Source organism: Megalobrama amblycephala, linkage group LG23, assembly GCF_018812025.1.
Source record: "Megalobrama amblycephala isolate DHTTF-2021 linkage group LG23, ASM1881202v1, whole genome shotgun sequence".
In the NCBI taxonomy this organism is placed as follows: domain Eukaryota; kingdom Metazoa; phylum Chordata; class Actinopteri; order Cypriniformes; family Xenocyprididae; genus Megalobrama; species Megalobrama amblycephala.
This window is the reverse complement of record NC_063066.1, coordinates 4,732,382-4,760,198: the sequence shown is the minus strand read 5'-3', so window position 1 is coordinate 4,760,198 and position 27,817 is coordinate 4,732,382. Positions and strand designations below refer to the sequence as shown.

The 27,817-nt window shown below is 37.6% G+C and overlaps 2 protein-coding genes across 4 annotated transcripts in view; one reads left to right on the top strand and one right to left on the bottom strand.

Moving 5' to 3' along the window:
• The first annotated feature begins 292 nt into the window (after positions 1–292).
• Positions 293–22,145, top strand: pde6a (phosphodiesterase 6A, cGMP-specific, rod, alpha). 2 transcript variants are annotated; one of them, XM_048177048.1, is made up of 22 exons: positions 293–769; positions 3,401–3,553; positions 3,844–3,933; positions 4,027–4,167; positions 5,242–5,316; positions 5,424–5,488; positions 6,382–6,448; positions 6,676–6,723; positions 6,811–6,960; positions 9,643–9,786; positions 10,048–10,113; positions 10,192–10,338; positions 12,263–12,370; positions 12,921–13,030; positions 15,375–15,462; positions 15,637–15,737; positions 16,105–16,212; positions 16,389–16,452; positions 17,047–17,121; positions 17,476–17,559; positions 18,700–18,868; positions 21,720–22,145. In XM_048177048.1, exons 1-22 carry the CDS (start codon positions 293–295, stop codon positions 21,767–21,769), a joined length of 2,580 nt encoding a protein of 859 aa, XP_048033005.1. In that variant the 3' UTR covers positions 21,770–22,145. The 2 variants fall into 2 exon arrangements, with proteins under 2 accessions (XP_048033005.1, XP_048033006.1); XM_048177049.1 differs by lacking the exon at positions 293–769 and adding an exon at positions 1,374–1,790.
• A 4,912-nt stretch (positions 22,146–27,057) lies between these two features.
• ppargc1b (peroxisome proliferator-activated receptor gamma, coactivator 1 beta) overlaps positions 27,058–27,817 on the bottom strand; it is a 61,060-nt gene continuing 60,300 nt past the window's right edge. For both annotated transcript variants that reach the window (XM_048175781.1, XM_048175780.1), the window contains one exon: positions 27,058–27,632. In XM_048175781.1, coding sequence (XP_048031738.1) covers positions 27,541–27,632 — 92 coding nt within the window. In that variant the 3' untranslated portion in view covers positions 27,058–27,540. The remainder of the gene's footprint in view (positions 27,633–27,817) is intronic.

Here is a 27,817-nt window from a genome sequence, read left to right as displayed (position 1 = left end):
TAATGACAGAAATTTCATTTTTTGGGTGAACTAACCCTTTAAAGCTAAAGTTACTCATTTTCCAGATGTTCTAATTGTGTCAACAAATGTTTATGCGTACTGGCTGTGACTGCTGTCAGGTGAATGTCATAATCCTAATTACAGTTGGACAGGATTATGAGCGCACACAGACGCTTCTTTAAAACAATCTCCAGTAATCCCAAGTGTTTCTCCGCGTCCTGCTGCCAGGGTTCATAGGACGACTATAACACTGCATAGAAAGGTGTAATACTTCACTGACAGCTAAGATAAAATGGCTGCAGTGGACAAGGATGTGGCTGAGAAGTTTTTGGATAGCAATCCAACATTTGCCAAGGAGTATTATGACTCCAGGTTCCGGGCGCAGGTCGTCTCCGACCTCCTGTCGACCACCAAGAAAACAGAAGTGAACATGAGCGCTTACCATGAGCTGAGCTCCATCGAGGAGTGCGAGATCATTTTCGATATGGTGCGGGACATGCAGGAAAACCTGCAGATGGAGAGGGCCGTGTTCAACCTCATGCGGCATCTCTCCTTCATGATGCGAGCAGACCGCATGAGTCTCTTCATGTACCGCCAGAGGAACGGCATAGCCGAACTGGCCACGCGTCTCTTCAATGTCCATAAAGATGCCACGCTGGAGGAGTGTCTGGTGCCACCGGACAGTGAGATTGTGTACCCGCTGGACACAGGCATTGTGGGCCATGTGGCCACTGTCAAGAAGACCATCAATGTACATGATGTCACGCAGGTAAGATTATGGAGGCTTGTTTCTGCCACAGAATAAAAAATTATAAAAGGTTATTGCAACTTTTATTTTACAATTCTGACTTGTTGCGAGTTTATATCTCATAATTCTGACCTTTTTTTTTAAATCAGATTTGTGACAAACTCAATTCTGTGGAGGAAAAATGTCAGATCTGTGATATATAAACTCGCAATTCATAATTATGAGGAAAAAGTCGCAATTACTTTTTTTATTTTTTATTTCATGGTGGTGTGCATGTAGGAATTTAGGATAACTAGTCATGGCAAGGAAAAGATACCTAGTTAACTTATCTTGGTCCTGTGAGTTATTAAAATGAAAGTGCAATTCACATTATTACCAGTAGAGAGCAGTGCAACGCTAACATTTTATAGTCTCATTTGATTCAAAATCATTTTCATTATCAGACAGACCAAAATATAATGAAGCATGACTACTTTATGAGTAGAAAACAAAAATTAGTTTTGTTCTACCTCTTTTGAATTGAATTATGTTAGAGGCGACAGTTCAAATAAAACATTTTACTGGCATTAAAAGGAATATATATATATATATGTATATATATATATATATATATATATATATATATATATATCAATCACTATGTCTAAAATAGGATTTTATGCTAATTATAAGTGCTCATTGCTGTTTTGGCTGATAAACTTGAGAAATGTGCAGGAGATGTTGCACAGACAGATATGTATGACTCAATGTGCTGTGCAGAGACAACCATGAAATCTCCTTCTCTCTTTGATTATAAATTACTAACCATTTTTTCTTTGGCGCATAGTCTGCTTCTCAGACAGCAATATAGTTTCTTCTGTACTGCTCATAATTACTTGCAAAAAATGGGGTTTCTCAATCTTTGACAAAGGCGATATGTGACTGAAATACAGAGTGAGTCTATTTGAAACCCTCAAGGTGGCGACAGCATCCTATCTCAGTTTAAGATGTCTGCCAGACTGCTGAGTAACCACAAATGTCCACAGATGATGTGCTGATAATTGTAAGCAAACACATATGTGAGAAGTGTTGCCCTCTTTTTGAACAAAATAAATTGGACAGTGTGTAATTTTGTACATTTTTAGAATGATACGTGTCCACTGTAGCTCAGTTATTAATATGCAAGGCTAGTGCTGGTGGATTAGAGCAGGTCAGCGCTCTTCCCCAGTGTGTTATGTTACCGGGTCTGGAGGGGATAAAAGTCTTTAATCTGAGTTGAATTAGAGCGATCCTGGATTAAATCTAAAGGTCAGTGCCTAACGCCATGTTCCACAAGTCAGCAGAATATCAGTGCTTACCTTGACTCTACATTTTATATTCCCTTTCTCTTTTTGATGTGGAACAGAATATGCAGAATTTAATGTTTCAAATGAATGCTATATGAGTGTTAATTTGCTTTCAGTTATTAAAGGGTTAGTTCACCTAAAAATAAAAATTCTGTCATTAATTACTCACCTTCATGTCGTTTCACACCTGTAAGATCTTCGTTCATCTTCGGAACACAAATTAAGATATTTTTGATAAAATCTGATGGCTCAGTGAGGCCTGCATTGACAGCAAGATCATTTCCTTTTTCAATGCCCAGAAAACTACTAAAAACATATTAAATAATAATAAACACATATAATAGTGATTTCACTTTAAGGTGTGTAATTATACATCTCAGCACTGAGTAATATTAATTAACATTATAGTACAGGATTAGGGTATGGTTTAGGGTTAGTTGCATGTATTTATGCATAATTTAAAGTGTTAACAAATATTTAAATATTTGTTATCTATTATTTTTGTCTTATTTTCTGGTACAAATATCTACAATTCTTCTTAAAATTCTTAAATCAAGGTACAATTACTTGAGATGAAAAATGACAAGATATTAAGTCTCAAAAAGTATCAAAATTAAGTCTTTCAAAAGTACAGCTTACAGCAAAAACAAATATCTGCCATTATGGTCAGAAAAATAATCTTTTTTTTTTTTTTTTTTTTTTTTCCCTTTGAATTGAGATTTTTTCTGACCACATTTTTTCTTGTTTTAAGTTAACTTAATTTTGATACATTTTTTAGAAAATGAGACTAAGTATCTTCAGTCAAATTGCTTCTTAATGCTATCGTAATGTTGTCTTGATTTAAGAATGTGTATATATTTTTTATTGGAAACCAAGACAAAAATAATGAGTAAGAAAATAGTTTTTTGCAGTGTAAAAATATTCGGTAACACTTTACAATAAGGTCCCATTTGTTGACATTAGTTAACATGAACTAACAACGAAAAATACTTCTAAAGTATTTATTAATGTTAGGTAATGTTCATTTACAAAAGTTGTATCTATTAACACTATTTAATGGACCTGTGGTTGAACTAACAGTGAATGAACAGCCTTTTACTGTACCAAATGTATTAATCGTTGATATTTTTAATTAATGTTAATGCATCTGTATTATTGTAAAGTGTTTTACCATTTTTCTAGACATTGTAACTCAAGCAAAAAAATTCTCCAAACTTTTATTCAAAGCTAAATTAAATGATTTAATTGTGCTCATCAGCGATGTTTTAGCTTATCACTGATTTAACGTTGACATTTTCACCATGAATAAATGTGCTTCACTCTCCAGGACAGCCACTTCAGTGACTTTGTAGACACCCTGACAGAGTACGAGACCAAGAATGTGCTTGCGACTCCCATTATGAACGGCAAAGACATGGTGGCTGTCATGATGGCGGTCAACAAGATTGGTGCTCCTCATTTCACTGCTCAGGATGAAGAGGTAGCATTTACTCATATCTTCCTCTGTTATAGTGGGTACAGCGCTTTGTGTTTATACTCAACAATAAGCCAGAGTCTTGATGAGGATGCCAATTTGAAATGTAAACAATGCAGAAAAGATTAATTATATGCATTGTTCTCACCACACATATTTTTAATCTCAAATCCCCAGTGAGTGTAATAAGAGGAGTTTCAATGAATATTAATACAGTAAAAGCACTTTGATTAAACTGACTTCTACAGAACAGATTAAACGCTCTATTGAAGTAAATCGAACTCTCTGTCTTGCAGACGCTGAAGAAATATCTCAACTTTGCCAATCTTGTGCTTCGAGTGTTTCACCTGAGTTACCTGCACAACTGTGAAACCAGAAGGGGACAGGTAGGATTTCTATGAGACTGAGGTTTGAAATTTAAGACATTTGCCAAAAAACTGCCACTTCACTTGTCATTTTTCCTCATATCTACATTGAAGGTGTTGCTCTGGTCTGCCAGCAAGGTGTTTGAGGAGTTGACTGACATTGAGAGACAGTTCCACAAGGCCCTCTATACAGTCCGAGCTTTCCTCAACTGTGACCGCTACTCTGTGGGCCTCCTCGACATGACCAAAACTAAAGTGATTGTTTATTTGTCTGGTTATAATCTTGCATGAACTATGCAGATGATTTGTAACTATTTGTAAATAGTTTGGGTCATACTTTATATTAGTTGTCTTTAACTACTATGTACTAACATAAAAAAAGAGTTAGGCACAATGGACTTTGGCATTTGGCTTTTTGACTTTTTTGACCATTGACTGCTATTGTGGTGGTTACGGGTAAAGTTAGGCACAGGTTTAGTGGTATGGGTAGGGTTAAGAGTGGGTTAAGGTGTAAGGGATGGGTCGATAATGTAATTACAGCGAATCCTGTCCGAATCCACTTTTGCTAGTTTAATGACAGAAAAAATGGTCGACGTGGTCCAAAAGGGCTGTACCTAGTCTCTTAATGAGTCATGGATGTGTTTTGGGAGTAACATGCAATAAACCAATCAGAGTCTCATCTCCCATTCCCTTTAAAATCAGGTGCGATTGCACCATGGCGGATTCGCTATTTAGATTGCGGAATATAGACACCCTCAACCTGACAAGTCATGTGTGTATTGCCATGATTGGTCAAATAATTACCCAATTTCATTCGTCATTACTGCAAATAGGTAATTCTGATACATGCAATGACTGTCCATTATGACATGTAGACATTTTTATCTTTATATACACAATAATCTTCCACATTTCAATCCTTTTATTTTTGATATTTGGCATGTTTGTGTGCTGCTGCGCATCTCTGTGTGTGTAACAAGCATGTTGTGCACCTGCCTATAGATGCATATTACTAACGTGCCCTTTAAATAACAAAAAAATACTGCGCTATTGACTTTAGAGCAGGTTTTTGTTGGTCAGTGGTGCAGTCTTTTTTAGATGCCTCGAAATAGCAACACGCCAACAATGCACCTGGACACTAGCTGAAACTAGCAAAAAACAGTTGCGTCGCGCCTGGCGTAGCATTGCACCAGGTGTATAATAGGCTACGTTGTAGTTAAAGACACTTAATATAAAGTGGGACTGTAAATTGGAGTTTTTATTTGCTTGTATATTTACCTGTTGATGTATACTGAAATATATAACTTTTGTTATTTCTTTTGCCTGTAGGAGTTCTTTGATCTTTGGCCTGTCCTAATGGGAGAGGTGCCCCCGTATAGCGGACCAAAGACACCTGATGGCAGAGTGAGTGATGCACAGAGAAACACAAAAGTTCCCTGAATGAATCGTCATGAGTTTTTACTTGCTGTCACGTCTGTTGTGTTTGACTTATGCTATTAATTCTGCTTCAGGAAGTGATTTTCTACAAAGTGATTGATTACATATTGCATGGAAAGGAGGACATCAAAGTAATTCCGTAAGTTAATAAATTTTTATTGCCTGTTAAATTTGAGTATGTGCAACCACTTGGCATTTAATTAAGCCCAGTAGCGCCACATGCTTTATCATGCATCATTCTACATTACATGCAGTGTAAATGCTGTACTTTATCAACAAGAAAGGGCAAGCCTGGCTCTAGCTCCAAGATGCAGGGTGGGCCAGAGAGTTGTGGGTTTTTGCAAGGTTCAGCCAAACTGGCCCTCTTGTGGAGCCAGATCTGAGCAATAATGATTCTATTATTTTTTTGAGAGAACTCATTATTATATTCTTAACACATGCACTACCATTCAAAAAAAAAAAAAATGTTTGAAGAAGAAATTAATACTTCTATTCAGTAAGGATGCATTAAATTGAGGCACTAATTAAAAGTGGCACTAAAGACATTGATACTGTTACAAAAGATTTCTATTTCAAATTAATTCTGTTCTTTTGAACAGCATTTAATCAAGTAATCCTGTAAAAATGTATTATGGTTTCAACAAAAATTTTAAGCAGCAAAACTGTTTTCAACATTGATAATAATAAGAAATGTTCAGCATATTAGAATGATTTCTGAAGGATCATGTGACACTGAGGACTGGAGTAATGACGCTGAAAATTCAGCTTTGATCACAGGAATAAATTACATTTTGAAATATATACAAATAGAAAATGGTTATTTTAAAATGTAAAATTATTTCACAATATTATCATATAAATGCAGTCTTGGTGAGCATAAGAGATTTCTTTCAAAAACATTTAAAAATCTTAAAGTCCCCAATCCTTTGAACAGTTTTTGTTTCTCTAGACCACCTAGAAATTAAAAGAAGGAGTTTATTAAAGGAAAGTTCTGTATTGTTCTGGTCAGATGCATATACATTGTCGTTACAGTAACCCTCCTGCTGACCACTGGGCATTAATAAGTGGGCTTCCCACCTACGTTGCAGAGAACGGCCTGGTGAGAGTCTAGACCTCCATCCTCCTCTACTGACGCCACAGTATTCAGACAAGTTGAAAGCCATTATGGTTTATAATGCTCCTGTCATGTGCACAGCGAGGGGGAATAGAATGTGCTCCCACACTGAAATGATGGATAATTGTAATTTTGTGAACAATAATTAATCAGCAAGCAATACCCCTTCTCAGTGAGCGTGACTGCTGCTTTCCCTTCATTCTGTCTTACAGATCTGTAATATCATGAACGCTGCTCAAGACGAGTTCTTTGAGTTTCAAGTGAGCTCACCTTAGAAAGCCCTACATAATCAATTAAATTAAATGAACAGTGTTCCAAAAGCTTAAAGTTTATTTTTGTCCTGCCAGAAAGAACCTCTGGATGAATCTGGATGGACAATAAAGAATGTGCTCTCTTTGCCCATCGTGAACAAGAAAGAGGAAATCGTTGGCGTGGCCACATTCTATAACAGGAAAGATGGAAAGCCTTTTGATGAAATGGACGAAACACTAATGGAGGTATTTGAGGCCATAGTATAGACCAGTAGTGTGTCATAGCTAAATATAAAGTAATGGGTGGATCAGCAGACTCTGCATTATTTATATTCATATTGTGTTTTGCCCCTTGAAAGTTTACCACGTTTTCAGTCTATTATGCTCAGGTTGGTTGGATTTACTAAATTGCTAAACCAAAGCCCTAAAGAATACAAAAAGTACTTAATGTCTCTGTTTTATCTTAGAGCTACAGTCCACATCATTTAATGGAGTTTAACCATTTTTTTGTGGGCATGTGGCATTTTTTGTAGTTTTCAAATTAATTTCTGTCTGATGTTTTTAATCGCCTTGTCAGATTTCAGTCAGATTCAGACTCTTGTAACTTTATCTCAATTTGAATCTGAAATGGAATGTGAATCTGAACCTGAATCTCATCCTAAATGTGAACCTGAATGAATCTAAACCTGAATCTGAAACTGAATCTCAACCTACAGTAAAAATGAACCTAATGTAAATGTGAATCTGAACCTTAATCTGAACCTGAATAAAAACGTGAATCTAAAACTGAATCTGAATGTCAACCTGAATCTCAGCATACAGTAAATGTGAATCTGAGCAGCAAATTCCCCAAAGTGAATCTAAACCTGAATCTCAACCTGAATCTCAACCTAAACGTGAGTCTGAATGTAAATGTTAATCTGAACCTGAATCTGAACCTGAATAAAAACGTGAATCTAAAACTGAATCTGAATGTCAACCTGAATCTCAGCATACAGTAAATGTGAATTTGAGCAGCAAATTCCCCAAAGTGAATCTAAACCTGAATCTAAACCTGAATCTAAACCTGAATCTGAACCTACAGTAAATGTGAACCTGAATGTAAATGTGAATCTAAACCTGAATTTGAATCTGAACCTGAATATCAACCTACAGTAAAAATGAACCTAATGTAAATGTGAATCTGAATGTGAATCTGAACCTTAATCTGAACCTGAATAAAAACGTGAATCTAAAACTGAATCTGAATGTCAACCTGAATCTCAGCATACAGTAAATGTGAATCTGAGCAGCAAATTCCCCAAAGTGAATCTAAACCTGAATCTGAACCTGAATTTCAACCTATGGTAAATGTGAATCTAAATCTGAATCTGAACCTACAGTAAATGTGAACATGAATGTAAATGTGAATCTAAACCTGAATTTGAATCTGAACCTGAATCTGAACCTAAACGTGAGTCTGAATGTAAATGTGAATCTGAACCTGAATCTGAAACTGAATAAAAACGTGAATCTAAAACTGAATCTGAATGTCAACCTGAATCTCAGCATACAGTAAATGTGAATTTGAGCAGCAAATTCCCCAAAGTGAATCTAAACCTGAATCTAAACCTGAATCTGAACCTACAGTAAATGTGAACCTGAATGTAAATGTGAATCTAAATCTGAATTTGAATCTGAACCTGAATCTCAACCTACAGTAAAAATGAACCTAATGTAAATGTGAATCTGAATGTGAATCTGAACCTGAATCTGAACCTGAATAAAAACATGAATCTAAAACTGAATCTGAACCTGAATAAAAACATGAATCTAAAACTGAATCTGAATGTCAACCTGAATCTCAGCATACAGTAAATGTGAATCTGAGCAGCAAATTCCCCAAAGTGAATCTAAACCTGAATCTGAACCTGAATCTCAACCTATGGTAAGTGTGAATCTAAACCTGAATCTGAACCTACAGTAAATGTGAACCTGAATGTAAATGTGAATCTAAACCTGAATTTGAATCTGAACCTGAATCTAAACCTAAACGTGAGTCTGAATGTAAATGTTAATCTGAACCTGAATCTCAACCTACGGTAAATGTGAACCTCAAAGTGAATCTGAACCTGAATAAAAACGTGAATCTAAAACTGAATCTGAATGTCAACCTGAATCTCAGCATACAGTAAATGTGAATCTGAGCAGCAAATTCCCCAAAGTGAATCTAAACCTGAATCTAAACCTGAATCTGAACCTACAGTAAATGTGAACCTGAATGTAAATGTGAATCTAAACCTGAATTTGAATCTGAACCTGAATCTCAACCTACAGTAAATGTGAACCTGAATGTAAATGTGAATCTGAACCTGAATTTCAACCTATGGTAAATATGAACCTGAATGTAAATGTGAATCTGAACCTGAATTTCAACCTACGGTAAATGTGAACCTGAATGTAAATGTGAACCTAAACCTGAATGCGAATCTGAACCTGAATCTCAACCTATGGTAAATGTGAATCTAAACCTGAATCTGAACCTACAGTAAATGTGAACCTGAATGTAAATGTAAATCTAAACCTGAATTTGAATCTGAACCTGAATCTCAACATAAACGTGAGTCTGAATGTAAATGTTAATCTGAACCTGAATCTCAACCTACGATAAATGTGAACCTGAATGTAAATGTGAATCTGAACCTGAATTTCAACCTATGGTAAATGTGAACCTGAATGTAAATGTGAACCTAAACCTGAATGCGAATCTGAACCTGAATCCCAGCCTATGGTAAATGTGAATCTAAACCTGAATCTGAACCTACAGTAAATGTGAACCTGAATGTAAATATGAATCTAAACCTGAATGTGAATCTGAACCTGAATCTCAACCTAAACATGAGTCTGAATGTAAATGTGAATCTAAATCCCAATCTGTATCTATTTCAGTCACTCACTCAGTTCCTGGGCTGGTCTGTGCTGAATACAGACACTTATGACAGGATGAACAAGCTGGAAAATCGCAAGGACATCTTTCAGGACATGGTCATGTACCATGTCAAATGCAGAAAGGATGAGATTCAGAATGTCTTGGTGGGTTTCTCCAACTTGACATGGCTTAGTCACTAGTATGCACTAATTCAAATAAATTACAGTACATTGGTAATGCTTGTAATAGCAGGTAGCAGGACATCCTATTTGTACAGTATGTACAAACGTAATTTCTATTTGATCATATGGAGGAGCAGTGCTGTCATATATGACACTATGATAGTCTGAATAAAAGGGGTTGTATAAACAGAAGAAGAATCTTAGAATATCAGAAATGTGAAACTAACAGTGTTTTTTGTTCAGAACACACGCGAGGTGTACGATAAAGAGCCTGATGAATGTGACGAGGACGAGCTGGAGGATATTCTGGTATAACACAAAAATCATACTTGGTATAAAGTCTTGTTGTTTTATAGCAGTGTGTCTTCATGCTGTTGTTCTCTACAGTGTGAAACGCTGCCAGACTCAGAGGACTCCGAGATCTTTGAGTTTCACTTCTGCGACTTTGAGTTCACTGAGCTGGACCTAGTGAAGTGTGGCATCAAGATGTACTATGAGCTGGGTGTGGTAGACAAGTTCCATATTCCACGTGAGGTGAGTGATGGTGCCAGGTAACCTATTAAAGATATAATAACCTCCAGCAGGTCTCTGGTCCGGTCAAGTTTCAGCTTAAAATACCCCACAAATTTGCCCCTATTTGGGGGTGAGCAAAAACATACCTTTTACTATATTACTATATTGCTGGCTAAAAAAATAAATCCAAAATTGGTTGAAAAAAATGGCTGGGTGAAAACAACCCAATCCCTGGGTTTGTCCATATTTAACCCAGCATTTTTTAGAGTGATCTTTAGAAATTTCTTAAACCATTTTATCAATTGCTAAACAAGATATTCATGTCCACAACACAAATGGTACAGGGCAAGATATGCACCAAAGTTTAATATTAAAAGTTATCATCATAAGCTAAGTGAACACAGTTTCAATGCAGCAATTCACTTAACATTTTGACCAGACATTGGTATTAACTTAAAAAATACACACAGATAAAGAATCATAATATTACAATCCATAAAACAAGTTATATTTAATAAAGTGTAATGACACTAGAAACTAAGAAAAAGCAGGACACCAAGGTAAGGCAAGTAGTTCTACTAGTGAATATTAGAATCAGCTGGGTTAGTGCATGTTAGAAGAAGGCTTGCCCACCTCTGAGTGCAAGTGTACAAACATCTCATGATGGGCAGAGGCAAAGAACTCTCCCGAGACCTTCACAACAAGATTGTTGCGCTACATAACAACGTCACTCCTAAATGTTCCTGTAAGCACCATTGGAGCCATTATCTGCAAGTGGAAGGAATGTCACTCCACCATCAAACGGCCACACACAGGAGCTCCTCACAGGATTTCTGATCAGGCATTCACAAGGTGAGAAGAGTAGCCCAAGAGCCAAGGAGCACTCGGAAAGAGCTCCAGAAAGACTTGGAGGCAGCAGGTACAGCTGTCACAGAGAAAACAATAGGCAGTGCAATCCACCACCACGATCCATGCACACTCACCCCAGAAGACTCCATTATTGAAGAAAAAGCATGTTGAAGCTCGTTTGAAGTGTGCTGTACAACATTTGGAAAAGCCTGTGAATTACTGGGAGAATATAGCCTGGTCAGACTCAATAAAAATCAAACTTTTTGGCAATAATACCACCCGCCATGTTTGGACAACATGGCAAATGGCTCCGCAGATGACCCTAAAAATACCACACCAACAGTGAAGTTTGGAGGTGGAAGCATCATAGTATAGAGCTGTTTCTCTTCTCATGGTACTGGCAGAATCCATATTATTGAAGGGAAGATGAATGGAGCCATGTACTGAGAATTTCTTGAGATGAATCTGTTGCCATCCAGCAGGATGATGAGGATGAGGGTGGACCTTCCAGCAAATGAGACTCTGGGCTGATTCCAGAGGAAGAAAAAGTTGTTGGAATGGCCCAGTCAATCACCAGTCTTAAACCCAATAGAGCATTTGTGGAAGAAACTGAAGATCAAGATTCACAAGAGGGAATATTCAAGATTTAAAGACGGTCTGTTTAGAAGAATGGACCAAAATCCCACCTGAGCACTGTGAGCGATTGATTTGTTCATTCAGGAAGCGTCTTGAAGCTGTCATTGCAAACAAAGGCTTTTCCAACAAGTATTAAATACAATTTCATTTAGCGTGTTCAATACTTTAACTTAATTACATATAACTTTATGGATTGTAATATTATGATTTCTTTATCTGTGTGGATTTCTTAAATTAATACCAATATCTATTAAATTATCTATAACTGTTGAATAAAAACAATACTGACGTGTTCAATACTTATTTCCCCTACTGTATGTACACCCTAGTGAGTACCACTAACTATTGCTGCGAAGTTGTTAAAGATACTGAGTTGTCTTTAAGATACTTTATTGCACATTGTAAATACAGTATTTCCAGTGCCTTGTAAGACTGAAAGCTGACATTGCTTTATCTCTAGACCCTGGTGCGCTTTGTGTACTCAGTCAGTAAAGGTTACAGGAAGATCACCTACCACAACTGGAGGCATGGCTTCAACGTTGGCCAGACCATGTTTACACTCCTCATGGTAAGAGAAAACTCTCATAGAATAAAAGATTCAGCTCTAGGCCTTATTAAGAGGGCCCTAAAAATCTCATCTCAGTCCCCCTAAAATCTGTGCTGGTTTAAATGGTTCATCCTGCTCAATAAAAACTAGTGAAACCCATGAATACATGTGCTTTTGTAACTAAGCATTTGATAAATTTGCCCCTCTGTTTGGTGGGTGCTAGAGTCGTGGGCCTTTTTTAGGCAATATGTTTAATGATACGGCTCACCTCCAACACATATCCTCTGAAATGGCTGACAGCCCCATCTAATTAATCATCCAAGTGTAAACCTGCTCCTGGTTAAGTCATGTGCAATCACAGTGAGCTGGCCGTACGTCAGGAGGGATGGAGTGTTGGAGCGCTGGAAGAAACGCAGGCCAGGCTGTTAATGAGCCTTTCTCAGCACTACTCCCATGCTTCACTGAGCCTAATGAGCCCTCGCTAGTCAGCCTTTTGCTCTACAAGAGTAGGGGGTGTGTCTTAAGGAGGCTCCGCCTTCATGCCTATTAAACCGGTTCTCATGTTTCTTAGACAGGTGACCTGAAGCGCTACTATACAGACCTGGAGACGATGGCGATGGTGACCGCTGGGCTCTGTCATGATATTGACCACCGCGGAACTAACAATCTCTACCAGATGAAGTATGTACTCATTACTGTTAGCGTACCACTGCTCTTTTCAAAGAAAAATGTGTATGTGTAACAATATTCAGAAATACTGTTTTAAATCACCTATTTTTTGAGGGAAAATCATGGGTCACATGGTTATCAATGCAGGATAAGACATGACTACATTTAAAAAAGCCTTTTAACATCTTCTGCTAGACAGTTCAAATCCTGACCTGATACGTTTTTTTTTATTAAATAAGCAAAATTTTGACTTTGAGAGGTACTGATTAACAATTTAATTGTGTGCAAAAGAGCAGCTTGAACATTTTGATGAAAACATGTTTTGTACTGCGTTACGTGTTTGAAACTTAATGAGATTTTGTAGAGGATGACAGCTTTTTAAAGTAAATTATCACACCTACAACAATCATGTAATTCAGTGGTGAAAGATACGTTTTTGAATGCAATAAAAAAAAATGCATTTTTGTCAAAACTCTGAGGAGGCAACATTTAGATTTGAATGAGCAATATCACACTCGTAGCCATGCAATATGGCTGTATATCAGCACAGCGGCTTAACAGTGTGCTGATATACAGCCATATCACATGGCTACGAGTGTGATATTGTGTTTATACAACAGTTCGACGGCACAACCCTCTTTTGTGAAGAACTACTTCCTTCTGTCACGGATTCAGATCTCAAGTTGACAGTTTAACAGTTGAGCCCAAGCCTTCGTTACTAATTCTAAAACGTCACATTAGAACTTAGTAACGAAGGAACGTTGAGTCGCTTCATTGAAAAACATTGTAATATGTAGATTATTATGAGAGACAGATCGCCTGCACGAGTGCATTACCTGCATCTAGCTGATATTCTCCAGGTCAGTCTTAAATTCCTAATCACAAAATCAGTTTGAATTTTCACTGAGGAAATCGAGATCTTTGTCTTTGTCCTTTTAACATTTAAGACATTCCCATGATAGCGCTAGTCAGTCAGCATTTGTCAGTTGCGTCTCATAAGATGTTTAAAGTAAAAACAACATCCTTGTTCCTTGTTTCAGTCCATTTCGATATAAAAGTCTTTGTGACTGAGGCTGCATTTACACTGCAAGTCTTAATGCACAGATCCGATCAATAATAAAGCTGTGAATTTTTAGTTCGAGTTCATACAGGCACATCTGCTTCATAATACAACATAAAAGCTACCTTTTAGTGTGCAAATGTGTCCCCCTCACCGTGTGATTTCCAAGGAGAATCGGATATGCGTGTTTTGACGTAGGCCGTATGTCCAGAGATCGGATATGTATCTGATTTATAACCACATTTGGAAGTGGCTCAGATCAGATGCGAAAAATTCGGATTTCATGCGGATTTTTGTGTTTACACGTGTGCAACAAATTCCGATCTGTGTCAGATGTGAGCAAAAAATCAGATTTTGTGTGCCAGTGTAAATTCAGCCTGAATGACTCACTCATAAAGACAGTCTTTGCTGCCATCTAATGGCGTATTAATGCAACTGTCATTGAAGTCGAAGTCACTAACGGACTCTTTCTCAATACCAAAAAAAATGGCATGTTATTTATATAATATATTATTTATTGAACAATAATATTTAAATAAACAACAATAGCCATTATAACAGTATAAGTAAAATAGGAAATAAACACAAGCAAACTGTTCAGTCAAGCGAACAAAAAGAGCACTCTGGTAAGTACAGGATTTAATTTCAGTGTAAATATAAAGTTATAAAACTTAATATAGCCCTTAAGCCAAATCTATTAGCTCTGGAACAAGTAATAGATTAATAAAACCAAAGATTGCCCGTTCGATATACCCAAAACGAATTATACCTCATGTTTAAACACTATCTACATAAGAGCGAGCGGCAAATTTCCAAAGCACTGGCCGAGATGAAGCTGTTCTCTGTGGGTACATGAGCACTGAACGGTCGCTGACGGCCTTGATCTCTAAAAGCGTCTAAACAAATTTTCAAACAGGCGCTATGTTTACATATGAATCGCTTATCTGAGGCCTAAACAACTATATTTTCACCTAAAAAACTTTCCGTTACAAAATAACAGTAGTATCTATAAAACAAATGATGGGTTTGCTCGTTTGCCATGACACTCGCTGTGAGAATGCTGACAGCGGAGTGATTCAAATGGTGAAAAGGTTCCCGTGGCGATACTGGTAGAATATCGCATGGTCAGAAAGACCTCTTAGCCAATCTGATTCGAGAACCAGAAAGAACTGTTGTATAAATGGATTTAATCATCTTAAATTTTGCAAACTGCGTTATGCTTATTTACATTCAATTTTATTGAAAGTCTGTGACCTCCTGGCTTTTAAGAATCATTTTCTGTGATGATTGTGACAGGTCTGGCAATCCACTGGCAAAGCTGCATGGTTCCTCCATTCTCGAGAGGCACCATCTGGACTTTGGAAAAACTCTTCTTAGAGATGAGGTAATGCTGAAAATTAATTACATTTCTAGGCATTTTTCAGAAGGCTTCAGCCATCATTACAATTTTGAACTCTACAGACCATTGAGAATGTGCTTTTAGTTGATAAGCCCCATAAATAACTGGCTCCTCACTCACAGCCAGCAGTTTCTTCACTGAAATAATTTGTTTTCCAAGGCCTTAAATATCTACCAGAATCTGAACCGAAGACAGCACGAATTGGTCATCCATTTGATGGACATAGCTATCATCGCAACAGACTTGGCCTTGTATTTCAAGTAAGAAATTTATTTTCAGCCCTGTGAAATATACTTTGTGAATTATTTATTCAGAGTTAAGGCCTGTTAAGGCCACCAAGGACTATAGCTATAACTATAACAAAAATCGTTCTAAATATAAAAGAATAGCCACACCACAACTACAACGATAATGGCACTGAGAAACAATATTGTTGGGATCATTTTCAGAACTTTTTTTTTTTAATCTGCAACGCTTAGAGTAAACAGAACGATATTGTGCGTTGGTGTGGATATTAATATAGTTATTATAGTTATCGTCCTTGGTGTGAACAGGTCTATACTTTGCAGTTAGAAGCTGTCAGAGCTCCGTGATTGACATGAATTCAATCATGATGCGCGTCCACAGGAAAAGGACCATGTTTCAGAAGATTGTGGATCAATCCAAGACCTACGAGAGCTGGGACGCTTGGACCAAATACATGATGATAGAAACAACTCGGAAAGAGATTGTCATGTAAGTGCTGTGAGAAAATAACTTGTTAAAAACCTAATATCACCCATAATATCTGTTCGGCAAATAAGCTGATTTATATACTTGCGAAAGAAAATACGCAGCAGCTTGAATTTGGTGCCATTTAGGGTTCATAAATATGAATTCACAACGTGGTATTTTGGTTTTCCTCACCGCAGGGCTATGATGATGACTGCCTGTGATTTGTCAGCCATTGCCAAGCCGTGGGAGATTCAGAGCAAGGTTAGATATTCCTAATGCATAATGCAATGTCACATGCAAGGCCTGATACTGCAGCAATGTATTCAAACATGTAGGGCAGCCAAGGGTGTGACTGCATAGGAAAATGAAATCGCTGGGCTCTCAGCCGGCATAATGAGTCTGAAAGCCCATTCATATGGTAATGTATCCATGGATGGGTTGTTTACATTCATTGTTTAACACTCATTATTATATGCATTTCACAGCAGACAGCACTGTAGATCATCTCACATGCATGAGATTATATTGAGCTGGACGTCATGCATTTTTAAAAATGAACATTGCTTCTTTTCGATGTTTTTTTGGTAATGATATTATTATATTCGTGAAGTAGATCCAAGAACAATGATGATAGAGCCAGATTTCATAGTTGCAAATGGGACATGTGCCAGGTCTGTCTCAGTGGAGATTGTTTTGGAGCTATTTCTGCTTCTTGTTTAAGTCATTAATGGTCTCTAATGCACAGTTAATATATTTTACACATAAAATCCATATTTGCTTCTCGCCAAATGCATCTATAATGGCCATAAATCTAAGTTTAATGTTGACGGTGGCTACTTGCATTCTGTCCTCCAGGTGGCGCTGTCTGTTGCTGCTGAATTCTGGGAGCAGGGTGACCTGGAGAGGACAGTGCTGGAGCAGCAGCCCATTGTGAGAGAGCGCCTGGAATGAAGGGGTGGGAGGTGTTGGGAGGGGGGCTGAGAGAAAAGGAATAAGAATGAAAAGTTCCCATGGGTCAAGTCGTGATGTACTGCCTATTATGCGGTGCAGTGAATCAGAAAGAGCGGTCACAATGGCCCAGTCAAACAGACCGCTCCCAAACTCCCCATTTTCTTTAGCTGTGATTGGAAATGCAGGAATATAATGTCAACTTTTGAAAAAGTGCCACTGAACTTTCTGCTTTAGTCGAATGGCTCTTCTCCACTGCTATGTATACAGTTTGCATCAATAGTTTGTGGGGTTTCATTTTGGTACAGAATTAAGCACATGCTGTTTCACTTACAGCCCATGATGGACCGGAACAAAGCGGACGATCTTCCCAAACTGCAGTGTGGTTTTATCGATTTCGTCTGTGCTTTCGTTTACAAGGTGAGGTCCTCCATTTCGATTAGTAAACAAAACGACATATGGGAATTCATTGATCTACACTTCTAAATGTTCACAGGATCCAGATGAGAGTCCATCAGGAAAGCAGATACATAATCATCAGCATAAATGCACAGTGATGGTCTTGATCAGATGTCTGTATGCTTGACTTTTATTGGCTGAGTGTGAACGTCACAATGCAGGCCTGCTGGAAGTAGACAATGTGAAGTGAAGAGTCACAGAAGTAGGGACGGGGGAAAGTGCTTTACATATGAATCGTGATTATATTTTCTACCGATTCGAATCCTTTACAAATTTCAATGTTAGTTAATAACGTAATGTTGTTGCCGCAAAAAAAGTGGTGTGCAATATCTATCAATACTTTTTTAACAATGTGTCTCACACATTACAACAATCAAACAAAAATACGTCTTGACAGTGAATGATTTCACTGTGTGATTTTGTAGCTTATTTGAATTCAGTTTGAATGCCAATGAAAATAGTTCCAGACAAAGCCACAGCAGCACCGGTGCACGTCTTTGAGCAGCACACTGCAGGAATTTGTTACTGAATCAGTCTATTTTTTAACATTTTTTGAGTGAATGATTCAATGACTCACTCATTAAGACAGGGATGTGCTGCCACCTACTGTCTGTTTTAGTTTCATATTTAAAGTATCATTTCATTTCTTCTTTTGCCGAGCTTGCATTTATTTTCAATAAAAATAAAAAATTATGTTCTAAAAGTGGAAATAAACTGCATAAGAGAGTTTAATAATATTAAAAGTGTTTATTGGGTAGGGTTAGGGGAAGGTGTAGGCAGGGTTTTTATTCTCAGCATCCATGTAATAATTTTAATAAATACAATCATAAACGTATAAATAAACTTTGCCTGTGTTTTGATCCGTAGATTCTGTACTCTTTCAGAAGATGCATAATAGCGCCCCCTACCATATAACAATGAAAACATGGAAAGCCAGAAAATTCTGTCAATGGCGGGGAAAAAGTTAATATGTTTAGAAAAAAAAAAAAAATCTGAGAACACTATCAAATGATATAATCCAGACCAAACACAAAACACTAAAAGAACATTTCTACCCACCTCCAATACTCCCCCTTTACTCATGCCCCATCCCTCTTGCAGGAGTTCTCTCGCTTCCATGTGCAGATCACGCCCATGCTAGAGCGTCTGCTGAACAACAGGAAAGAGTGGAACGCTTTAAAGGAAATACATGAGGCCAAGCTAGCAATGCTGGAAGAGGCCAAAAAAGCTAAAGAGGAAGCAAATGCTACGACATCAGCTGCCAAACAAGGTAAACAGTGACTCACACAGTGTCTCACAGTTTCTTAAAGGGTTAGTTCACCCAAAAATGAAAATTATGTCATTAATGACTCACCCTCATGTCGTTCCAAACCCGTAAGACCTCCGTTCATCTTCGGAACACAGTTTAAGATATTTTAGATTTAGTCAGAGAGCTTTCTGTCACTCCATTGAAAATGTATGTACGGTAGACTGTCCATGTCCAGAAAGGTAATAAAAACATCATCAAAGTAGTCCATGTGACATCAGTGGGTCAGTTAGAATTTTTTAAAGCTTCGAAAATACATTTTGGTACAAAAAATAACAAAAACTACGACTTTATTCAGCATTGTCTTCTCTTCCGGAATCCTTTCCATTGAATTGATTCCACTGAATCCTTTCATCTGTCGGTGTTGGTAATGCACTTTTACGTCGCTGTGGTTGTTTTTGGCGATTAGGACATCCGCGACATGCACACTTACGCACCATTTTAAAAAATATAGCAATACCAAAATACAAACAATGTAGAATAGCTTGAATATAGCGTGCGTCTCCCTCAGACTGTAAACGAAGCTCAGGCGCACCGGATAACGCGTCAGCAGCGTCACTGCGGAGTCGTGAACCACACTCCGGAACACAAGGGGGCGGTAATGCACCAATAAGCTGGATGCCAACTGCCGTAAAACAGGAAAGAAGAAGAAGAAGAAGAAGCGGAGTCGTGAACACGAATTGACAACAGACCCGGAAGAGAATACAATGCTGAATAAAGTCGTAGTTTTTGTTATTTTTGGACCAAAATTTATTTTTGATGCTTCAAAATGTCACGGATGTCCTAATCGCCAAAAACAACCACAGCGACCTAAAAGTGCATTACCAACGCCGACAGATGAAAGGATTCAATGGAATCAGTTCAATGGAAAGGATTCCGGAAGAGAAGACAATGATGAATAAAGTCGTAGTTTTTGTTATTTTTGGACCAAAATTTATTTTTGATGCTTCAAAATGTCACGGATGTCCTAATCGCCAAAAACAACCACAGCGACCTAAAAGTGCATTACCAACGCCGACAGATGAAAGGATTCAATGGAATCAGTTCAATGGAAAGGATTCCGGAAGAGAATACAATGCTGAATAAAGTCGTAGTTTTTGTTATTTTTGGACCAAAATGTATTTTCGATGCTTCAACAAATTCTAACTGACCCTCTGATGTCACATGGACTACTTTGATGATGTTTTTATTACCTTTCTGGACATGGACAGTCTACCGTACATACATTTTCAATGGAGGGACAGAAAGCTCTAAATCTAAAATATCTTAAACTGTGTTCCAAAAATGAACGGAGATCTTACGGGTTTGGAACGACATGAGGGCGAGACATTAATGACATAATTTTCATTTTTTGGTGAACTAACCCTTTAAGTGTCATATTAACTATTCCTTTTTGCTCATTTACATGTTGTTTCTAACCGGTATTATTTTGTTCCTTCTGTGGAACCCAAAAGAAGATGTTTTGAAGAATGTTTACACTGATCTTGTACATAAAGTGAGCGCAAGAACATATATCTACAGCGGAATACAAGATTTTCAGTGAATAATGACTTAAATTACAGTGTTTTTCCCTCGCAAAGCTATCATATGACCTAATGGACTACTTTTTTGGTGTGTTTTTTTTTTTTTTTTTTTTTGCTTTCAATGTAGGGAAAAAAGCAACATGAACATTCTTCCAAATTTCTCCTTTTGTGTTACACAGAAGAACAAAACTTTATATGGGTTTGAAACAACATAAGGGTAACACTTTATTTTAGGGTCTTTTAACTAGTTGCTTATTGACATGCATATTACTTGAATATTGGCTGTTTATTAGCGCTTATTAAGCACATATTAATGCCTTATTCTGCATGATCATATTCTACATTCTTAATCCTACCCAAATACCTAAACTTAACAACTTACTCTTAATAAGCAGTAAATTAGGAGTTTATTGAAGGAAAAGTCATAGTTAATAGTGAATATGTGTTCCCTATACTAAAGTGTTACCTACATTTTTGTTTTAAAAAGGGTATATATGGTTTTATAAAGTCTTGAAAAATGATCCCATGATTTACTCACCCTCAAGCCATCCTAAGGTGTATATGACTATCTTCTTTCTGATGAACACAGAGTTATATTTAACAATATCCTGGCTCTTCCAAGCTTTATAATGGGAGTGAATGATGCTCATCAGCCCCAAAAAAGTGCATCCGTACACAAGTCTAGTTCTAGCGGAAGAGTAACCTCTGACCCAATGCATGACGTATTGATGAACGTGGAAGATAGAGCAAAACATAACACCGGTCACAATTAGAAGTCTAAAAGGAGAATTTTTAAAGAGAAATGTCTAAGGATTTTGATAAGAGGAGCTTCAGTTTGTTGCACAACCCTATTTGTTTGAACCGCGAGAGACATCTACTCTCAATTACTTTTACGTACTTTTACGCCGTAAGTCGACTTGCATATGGATGTTTGTCAGAAGCTGGTTATTATAGTTTATAAAGTTTTAAACATGGATATTTTTCTTACAAAACGCTTCACTTCACTTTATTAACCCCCTGGAGCTGTATGGATTACTTTTATGATGGATGGATGCGCTTTTTTTGGGCTTCCAAATACAACGCCCCATTCAGTCCCATTATAAAGCTTGGAAGAGCCAGGATAGATATTTAATGTAACTCCATTTGTGTTCGTCTGAAAGTCATATACACTTAGGATGGCTTGAGGGTGAGTAAATCATGGGATAATTTCTTTTTTGAGAGAACTATGCTTTAAGGATTCATTTTTACAAACAACTGACTAAATACAATGTCTACATTCTCTTTCCTCACAGAAAGCGCAGCCCAATCCTCATCTCAGTCCAAGACCTGTGTAATTTCCTAGACTGCGGAAAAACAAACAATACAAATGTATGTCAATGTACCCATCATTTGGGCCACTTTTATTATTTCTCTCTGCAGGAAGTCCTTTGGCAAATATTTACACTAGTCTTGAGCTTAAAGCTAAAGAAAACCCTTTAGTGCAGATAACAGACTATTGCAACATTTCCCACACCAGGTTAATGTCATCAACAGTTTTTTTTTAAAGCTATAATTATGAAACTTTAGTGAATATTTGCTGAAACTGTACAGAATAGAATTCATGCATACTAAATAACATGTAAAAGAGAGTAGTGTGAATACACTTGGAAAGGCTGCATTATTTTTTTTTAATTAATATGTATATGTAGAAATGTATAAATAAAAGATCAAATGAGGAATTGTTGAACCTAGCCTCGTTCTTTTAAAGCTTTGTAACTCTGTTGCTGTGCAAAATAAGACTTCTGCCCCTAGGATGCAGTATGCTCGGCTGCACTCGTGTGTGTGTGCGCTAGTACTAACTGTCCCACTGGGACATACGTAACAGTCTTACAAAAGCATTGGATAACACCTAGGGGGTGTTGGCCTAATTGACTGCGAAGGATGAGAGCCGATTGGCAGGACAGAAAATAGAGGCGGACTCGACGCTAGCATTTACGTCATGCCACAGACGCAGTCGCTGCACGTCAACGACTATGATGTCACGTCTTCTGCTACATTTACCTCACTCCCACAGCAAAGAGGTGGAGTCAAGAAAATCTGCAACCACTGCAAAAGCCAAAATAAGCTCTGACGTGACAGCAGATACACATGCTTTTTCAGATGAATGTGCTGCATCCTCATACACACACACACACACACACACACACACACACACACACACACACACACAATGCCGTAGGGAATGATTATTCTGACATCTGAATCACAAATCAGCAGAGCGGCAAATTGCCACCAGCTCTCCGAGTGGCTGCTTTAACAGTGGTCTCATTCAGCATGTTCTGCTACATGCCCACAGTGAAAGGAACCGCCACGATTAGCTTCCCAATCTAAAATTCTAGGCAGTCTGCATGGATACAACACAGAATGCCATTTGCTATTGGCTGCCATTTCAATGCAGTAACCAATCAGACTGTTTCCAGCTGAGCTGGTCTGTTTATACAATGCATAATGTCATTTGGAACATGGAGGGGGAAAAAAGTCAAAATCCTCCCTCAAGTTGCACTAGTGTTGATTTCTGCATCTTACTGCATCATTCAATGGCTTAAATAGCAATGCAGTACACGAATGAATTACAAAGCTGAATGTTGCTCATTATGGATTTTATTTTTTTGGAGGCAAAACAATGAATATATGTACTTTTTTTTTACAGTATATGAGGATCAGTTTCTACAGTTTAATAATGTAAACAATCTCGGAAGAGAAATGTGTTCAGTTTAAAAGGAAGCCATCATTTTTTTTAAAACTATTTACACGAATTAAAATATAATTTATGACATCAAATAATTCCACTATATAGATTTGATCTAGGAAACTAGATTTTAACAATTTAAAAATACTGAAATGCTTTTGTCTCCACATTCTCAAGATGTATGAAAATCACACAATACCGAGAGAAAAAAAAAAAAAAAAAGTTGAAAATAAAACCAACACCATTTCAAGACATCCAAACCAATATAAATAAAAAAAACTCAAAATGAAACAAATATATGTAAAAATATAAAATCTTGCTAGCAGTATTTACCAAAAACTACGTTAAAAAAGGAAAATCATAGCGAATTTGATAGTCATTAGATGTAAATAATCATTAAAAACAATACAATGAAAAAAATATATGCCCTTTGACTCAAAATTTTGTTTCCACAAAAGACAAGGTCTTGAAGCAGCAAAGTAATGCGACATGGATGTGTGATTCGTTAACCGATGCTCCGGCACCGTAATGACGAAAACGCTAGATTCACTTCTTGATAAAAATGACCCAAGGTTTAACACAGACAGTATAAACTTTCCCCGAATATAATCAAGGCTGATTCAATTGGAAAATTCTCTCCAATCTTGCAAGAGCATGTACTTTGTGAACAACAAATTGCAGGGCCACGGATGTAGTGAATTAAAAGTGACATTTTGTATGAACTAAACAAAACAAAAAAAGAGAGAGAGAGAGAGGAAGAAATCACATGCGCGCACACACACACACACACACACTCACAGGGCCAAGCCAAACGATCATGACATTCATGAAATGGATTTGATGCGATACCGCACTTCTCCTGTATCCAAACATCAAATGTACTTTTTGGTCAACTTGTCTAGCGATTGCTAAAATGAGGGCTGGAAAAAATGTATTGCATTGAAGAAGGTTCCCTTTGGAAGTTTTTTTTTTTTTTTTTTAAATCTTTTTTTATTGTTATTTTTTATTTGGATCTGTACATTCTAGATTGACAGTGTTGAAATGTATTGAAGTGTTCTGAAACACTGAATAAAATGGTCTATAACAAATTATATCATCTATATATTTATCTACACAAACACACAAATATATATATATATGTGTATATATAATTATATATATGTATATACCTTTTATAATATGGCTGTATTGAAAAAGTTTACTCACTTCAGTAAAGAAAACACATTGGATTGTAAAGGAGATCAGATAGGACTGATAGCTTTGTTTCCACCTAAGGTTTAAGGCTCTCCTTGTGAGATTGGGCTGTCTGTGTATTTTCCTTTTAAAAAAAAAAAGTCCCTAAACATCAACCTTCTTTTTGAACGATCTGAGCCGTCTACAACATACAGTACAAGATCCGATTTCCCCTATAACAACCGATCTCTTCAGTGAGAAAGGATCTCTATTGCATCTCAATTGCATAAAAAAAGAAAGAAAAACATATTAAAGTAATTAAAGAGAATCGCTTCTAAAGGGACACTTTATACAACAGTGTTTGACTTATGAAGCCATATCAATTAAAATTCCCTTCTGGATCTCTCTGTATTGCTTAACGGGTTCACCAACGACCAATCGGACCCACCATTGAAAACCACACGTTATCACATCGCTGTACAGCACAGAACCATACATCTCATGTTTACACAAGACACAGTGCTATATACACATTATATACTTCTCTCTATTTATATATATAATCATGTAAACCAGCACATCTCTCACTTATTTAGTAGTATACATACTAAGCACAAACACTCATTCAGTTTGTTTTCTCACGATCTTACTGGGCAAATTGGTCTGTAGTATTCAGAGGCCGTGTCCAAGTAACAGCTCAGTACCGTAAAAGGGAAAGCCGAAAGGCACGTCCTGATAGGGTACTTTAACACTGAATAAGGCGTTCTGTACTTAGTGTGCGCTCTAGTAAAAGTCGAAAGAGAATTCAGTCATGTAAACATTCAGGTTTGGGGTGTGTGTTTCAGGATCAAGGGGAGAGGCAGGGAGCAAAGAGAACTAGCGCGCACGCTCACGACTGCACTAGATCCACAGGCCGAAGGTTCGAGGAGACCCCTGCAGAATAAAAGCAACGGGTCCCGGCGTATAATAAGGGACAGGCCCATCCCTAGACCCCATAAAAGACACGGACAACACGCAGTTATACACTGGTACACGTTTAGACTTCAAAAAACACACACACAAAGGACAAATAGAGAAGTATAGCCACAAGGTAAGAGCTAGAAAAAACCCGCAGATCTTCCCCTGTCAGAAAGGAGAGAGTAAAAAAAGAGTGTTTGAGCTTAGAGAGAGAAAGAGTATGAGAGAGTGACATGTAAACAAAGCAGAGATACGACCGTATCTCTAATGAGATTGAGCTCTGGAAAGATCGTCCTCATAGTTTACCGACACCCTTCTCTCAACCGATGAGTCAACCGCCTGCGGTGAGGGCTGTGCTGCTGCGGGAGTCTGACCGCTCCGCTGTACTTTCAAATCGAGACCAATCGGATGGGCGGTACGATCGCATTTGTGATGCGTACATTCCATTTCTGTCAGATTTGGAATTTTGTGAATTCTAAACTGGATTGGGTCGCCTTCTGGCAACTGAAACAGTAAGGGTTAGTTCACCCAAAAACGAAAATTCTGTCATTTATTACTCACCCTCATGTCGTTCCACACCCGTAAGACCTTCGTTCATCTTCGGAACACAAATGAAGATATTTTTGATGAAATCCGATGGTTCGGTGAGGCCTGCGTTGACAGCAAGATCATTAACACTTTCAATAGCCAGAAAAACAGGTCATGTGACTACAGTGCTTCAACCTTATTGTTATGAAGCGACGAGAATATTTTTTGTGTGCAAGTCAACAAAAAAAACGATTTTAATTCAACAATATCTAGTGATTTCAAAACAAGCTTCGAATCTTTTGTTTCGAATCAGTGGTTCGTAGCGTGTATCAAACCTGCCAAAGTCATGTGAACCATTGAAATTTCAAAACGTTTCAAAACGCTTATGATGCAACGAAGCCTCGTTTACTGAAATCACGTGACTTTGGCAGTGTGATACGCGCTCCGAATCACTGATTCGAAATAAAAGATTCGTAAAGCTTCATGAAGCAGTGTTTTGAAATCGCCTATCATTAGATGTTGTAAAATAAAGATGTTATTTGGGGTTTTTTTGGTGCACAAAAAGTATTCTTGTCGCTTCATAAAGTTAAGATTGAACCGCTGTAGTCACATGAACTGTTTTAAACGTCTCTAGTAGCTTTCTGGGCAATGAAAGTGTTAATTATCTTGCTGTCAATGGAGGCCTCACTGAGCCATCGGATTTTATCAAAAATATCTTAATTTGTGTTCTGAAGATGAACGAAGGTCTTCCGGGTGTGGAACGACATGAGGGTGAGTAATTAATGACAGAAATTTCATTTTTGGGTGTACTAACCCTTTAAAGGTGAAGAGTAATTTCTGCATTTAAAAAATGCAAACCGGTTTCCAATTGGTCAGCCAAATAGATAGCCCCGCCCCCAAACTCACACCATTGGCTGTGTCAGGCTGCTCAAACAAACAGAGCAGTATTTTGATACACTTTTCAGGATTTGTGTTTACTTGAATCTCTTCAATTTTAAGCTGGGATAGGAGAAAGTTTTTTTTAATGTAAAAAAAAATGGTAGTACAGTCGGGTTTGGACTTCAGCAGCAAAAGCCCCTTCCACAGCCGAGGAGGGTAGAGGTCAGACCAAAGAAGCACTACCTCGGTTGAGTGCATAGATGAAATCAAGGAAGCACTAAAATTACAAAAAGACTACTTTTTTTCTTGACTTTTTGATTTGTAAACTCTACCTTGTAGGATTTTTTTGTTTGTCATTTTTTTAAATCCACTTTTCGTCGTAACACACACACACGCACACACACACACACACAGAGTTGAACATCCACAAAGTTTCGCTAATACAAAGCAGTTATTGTTTATATATTTGTACGACAAAATGGTGAAAGCACCTTGCAGGTCTATGAAAAGAAGACAAGGGAAACAAATAAAAAAACAAAAAAAAAAGCACACGCACGTCACAACAACCAATGGAAAAGAGTGCGGTTTGCTACGAAGCCCGAGCCGCTCGCAACGTCATGAATGGCATCAAACACACACACGAGAAGCAGCACTTGTGTCCAGTGTGTCAGAGCTGTTTCTGTTCGTTTGTAATCCTCCCGCCCCAATGTCCTCCGATCCTCAGTTAGAAGTGACAAGGTCTATTTTTTTATTCCAATGTTCAAAATGTAAACATGAAGAAGTGCCTTGGTTGAGGTGCTGAGGAGAGTCTCGGACAGGGCGTGTCGCTGGAGGCGTGGTAAGGCGTGTCAGCGATGCAGGCTTCTCTGGGCCTCTTTCAGCAGAGCGTCAAAGTCCAGTGCATCGTACTTGCTCTTCACCGGACCTGGACCCGCCTCATCTGAACAGCAAAACACTCGCAGTTAGTTTGTAACACTAAAGAAATCTGCTAATATCAATTTTAAAATTATTATTTGGTTAATGGTTTAAAATGGTAAATCACACTTGTGTTGTTGTATATGCATTTACTCAAATCAATTCAACAAATCTCAATTTTAATGTTCAGTCTATGTCACGTTACTAATT

Coding starts and splice junctions, on each gene's coding strand:
- pde6a (XM_048177048.1), top strand. CDS start 293: ATGGCTGCAGTGGACAAGGATGTGGCTGAGAAGTTTTTGGATAGCAAT. Junction 3,554..3,843: donor TCACTGCTCAGGATGAAGAG/GTAGCATTTACT, acceptor TCTGTCTTGCAG/ACGCTGAAGAAATATCTCAA. Junction 5,489..6,381: donor GAGGACATCAAAGTAATTCC/GTAAGTTAATAA, acceptor TTGTCGTTACAG/TAACCCTCCTGCTGACCACT.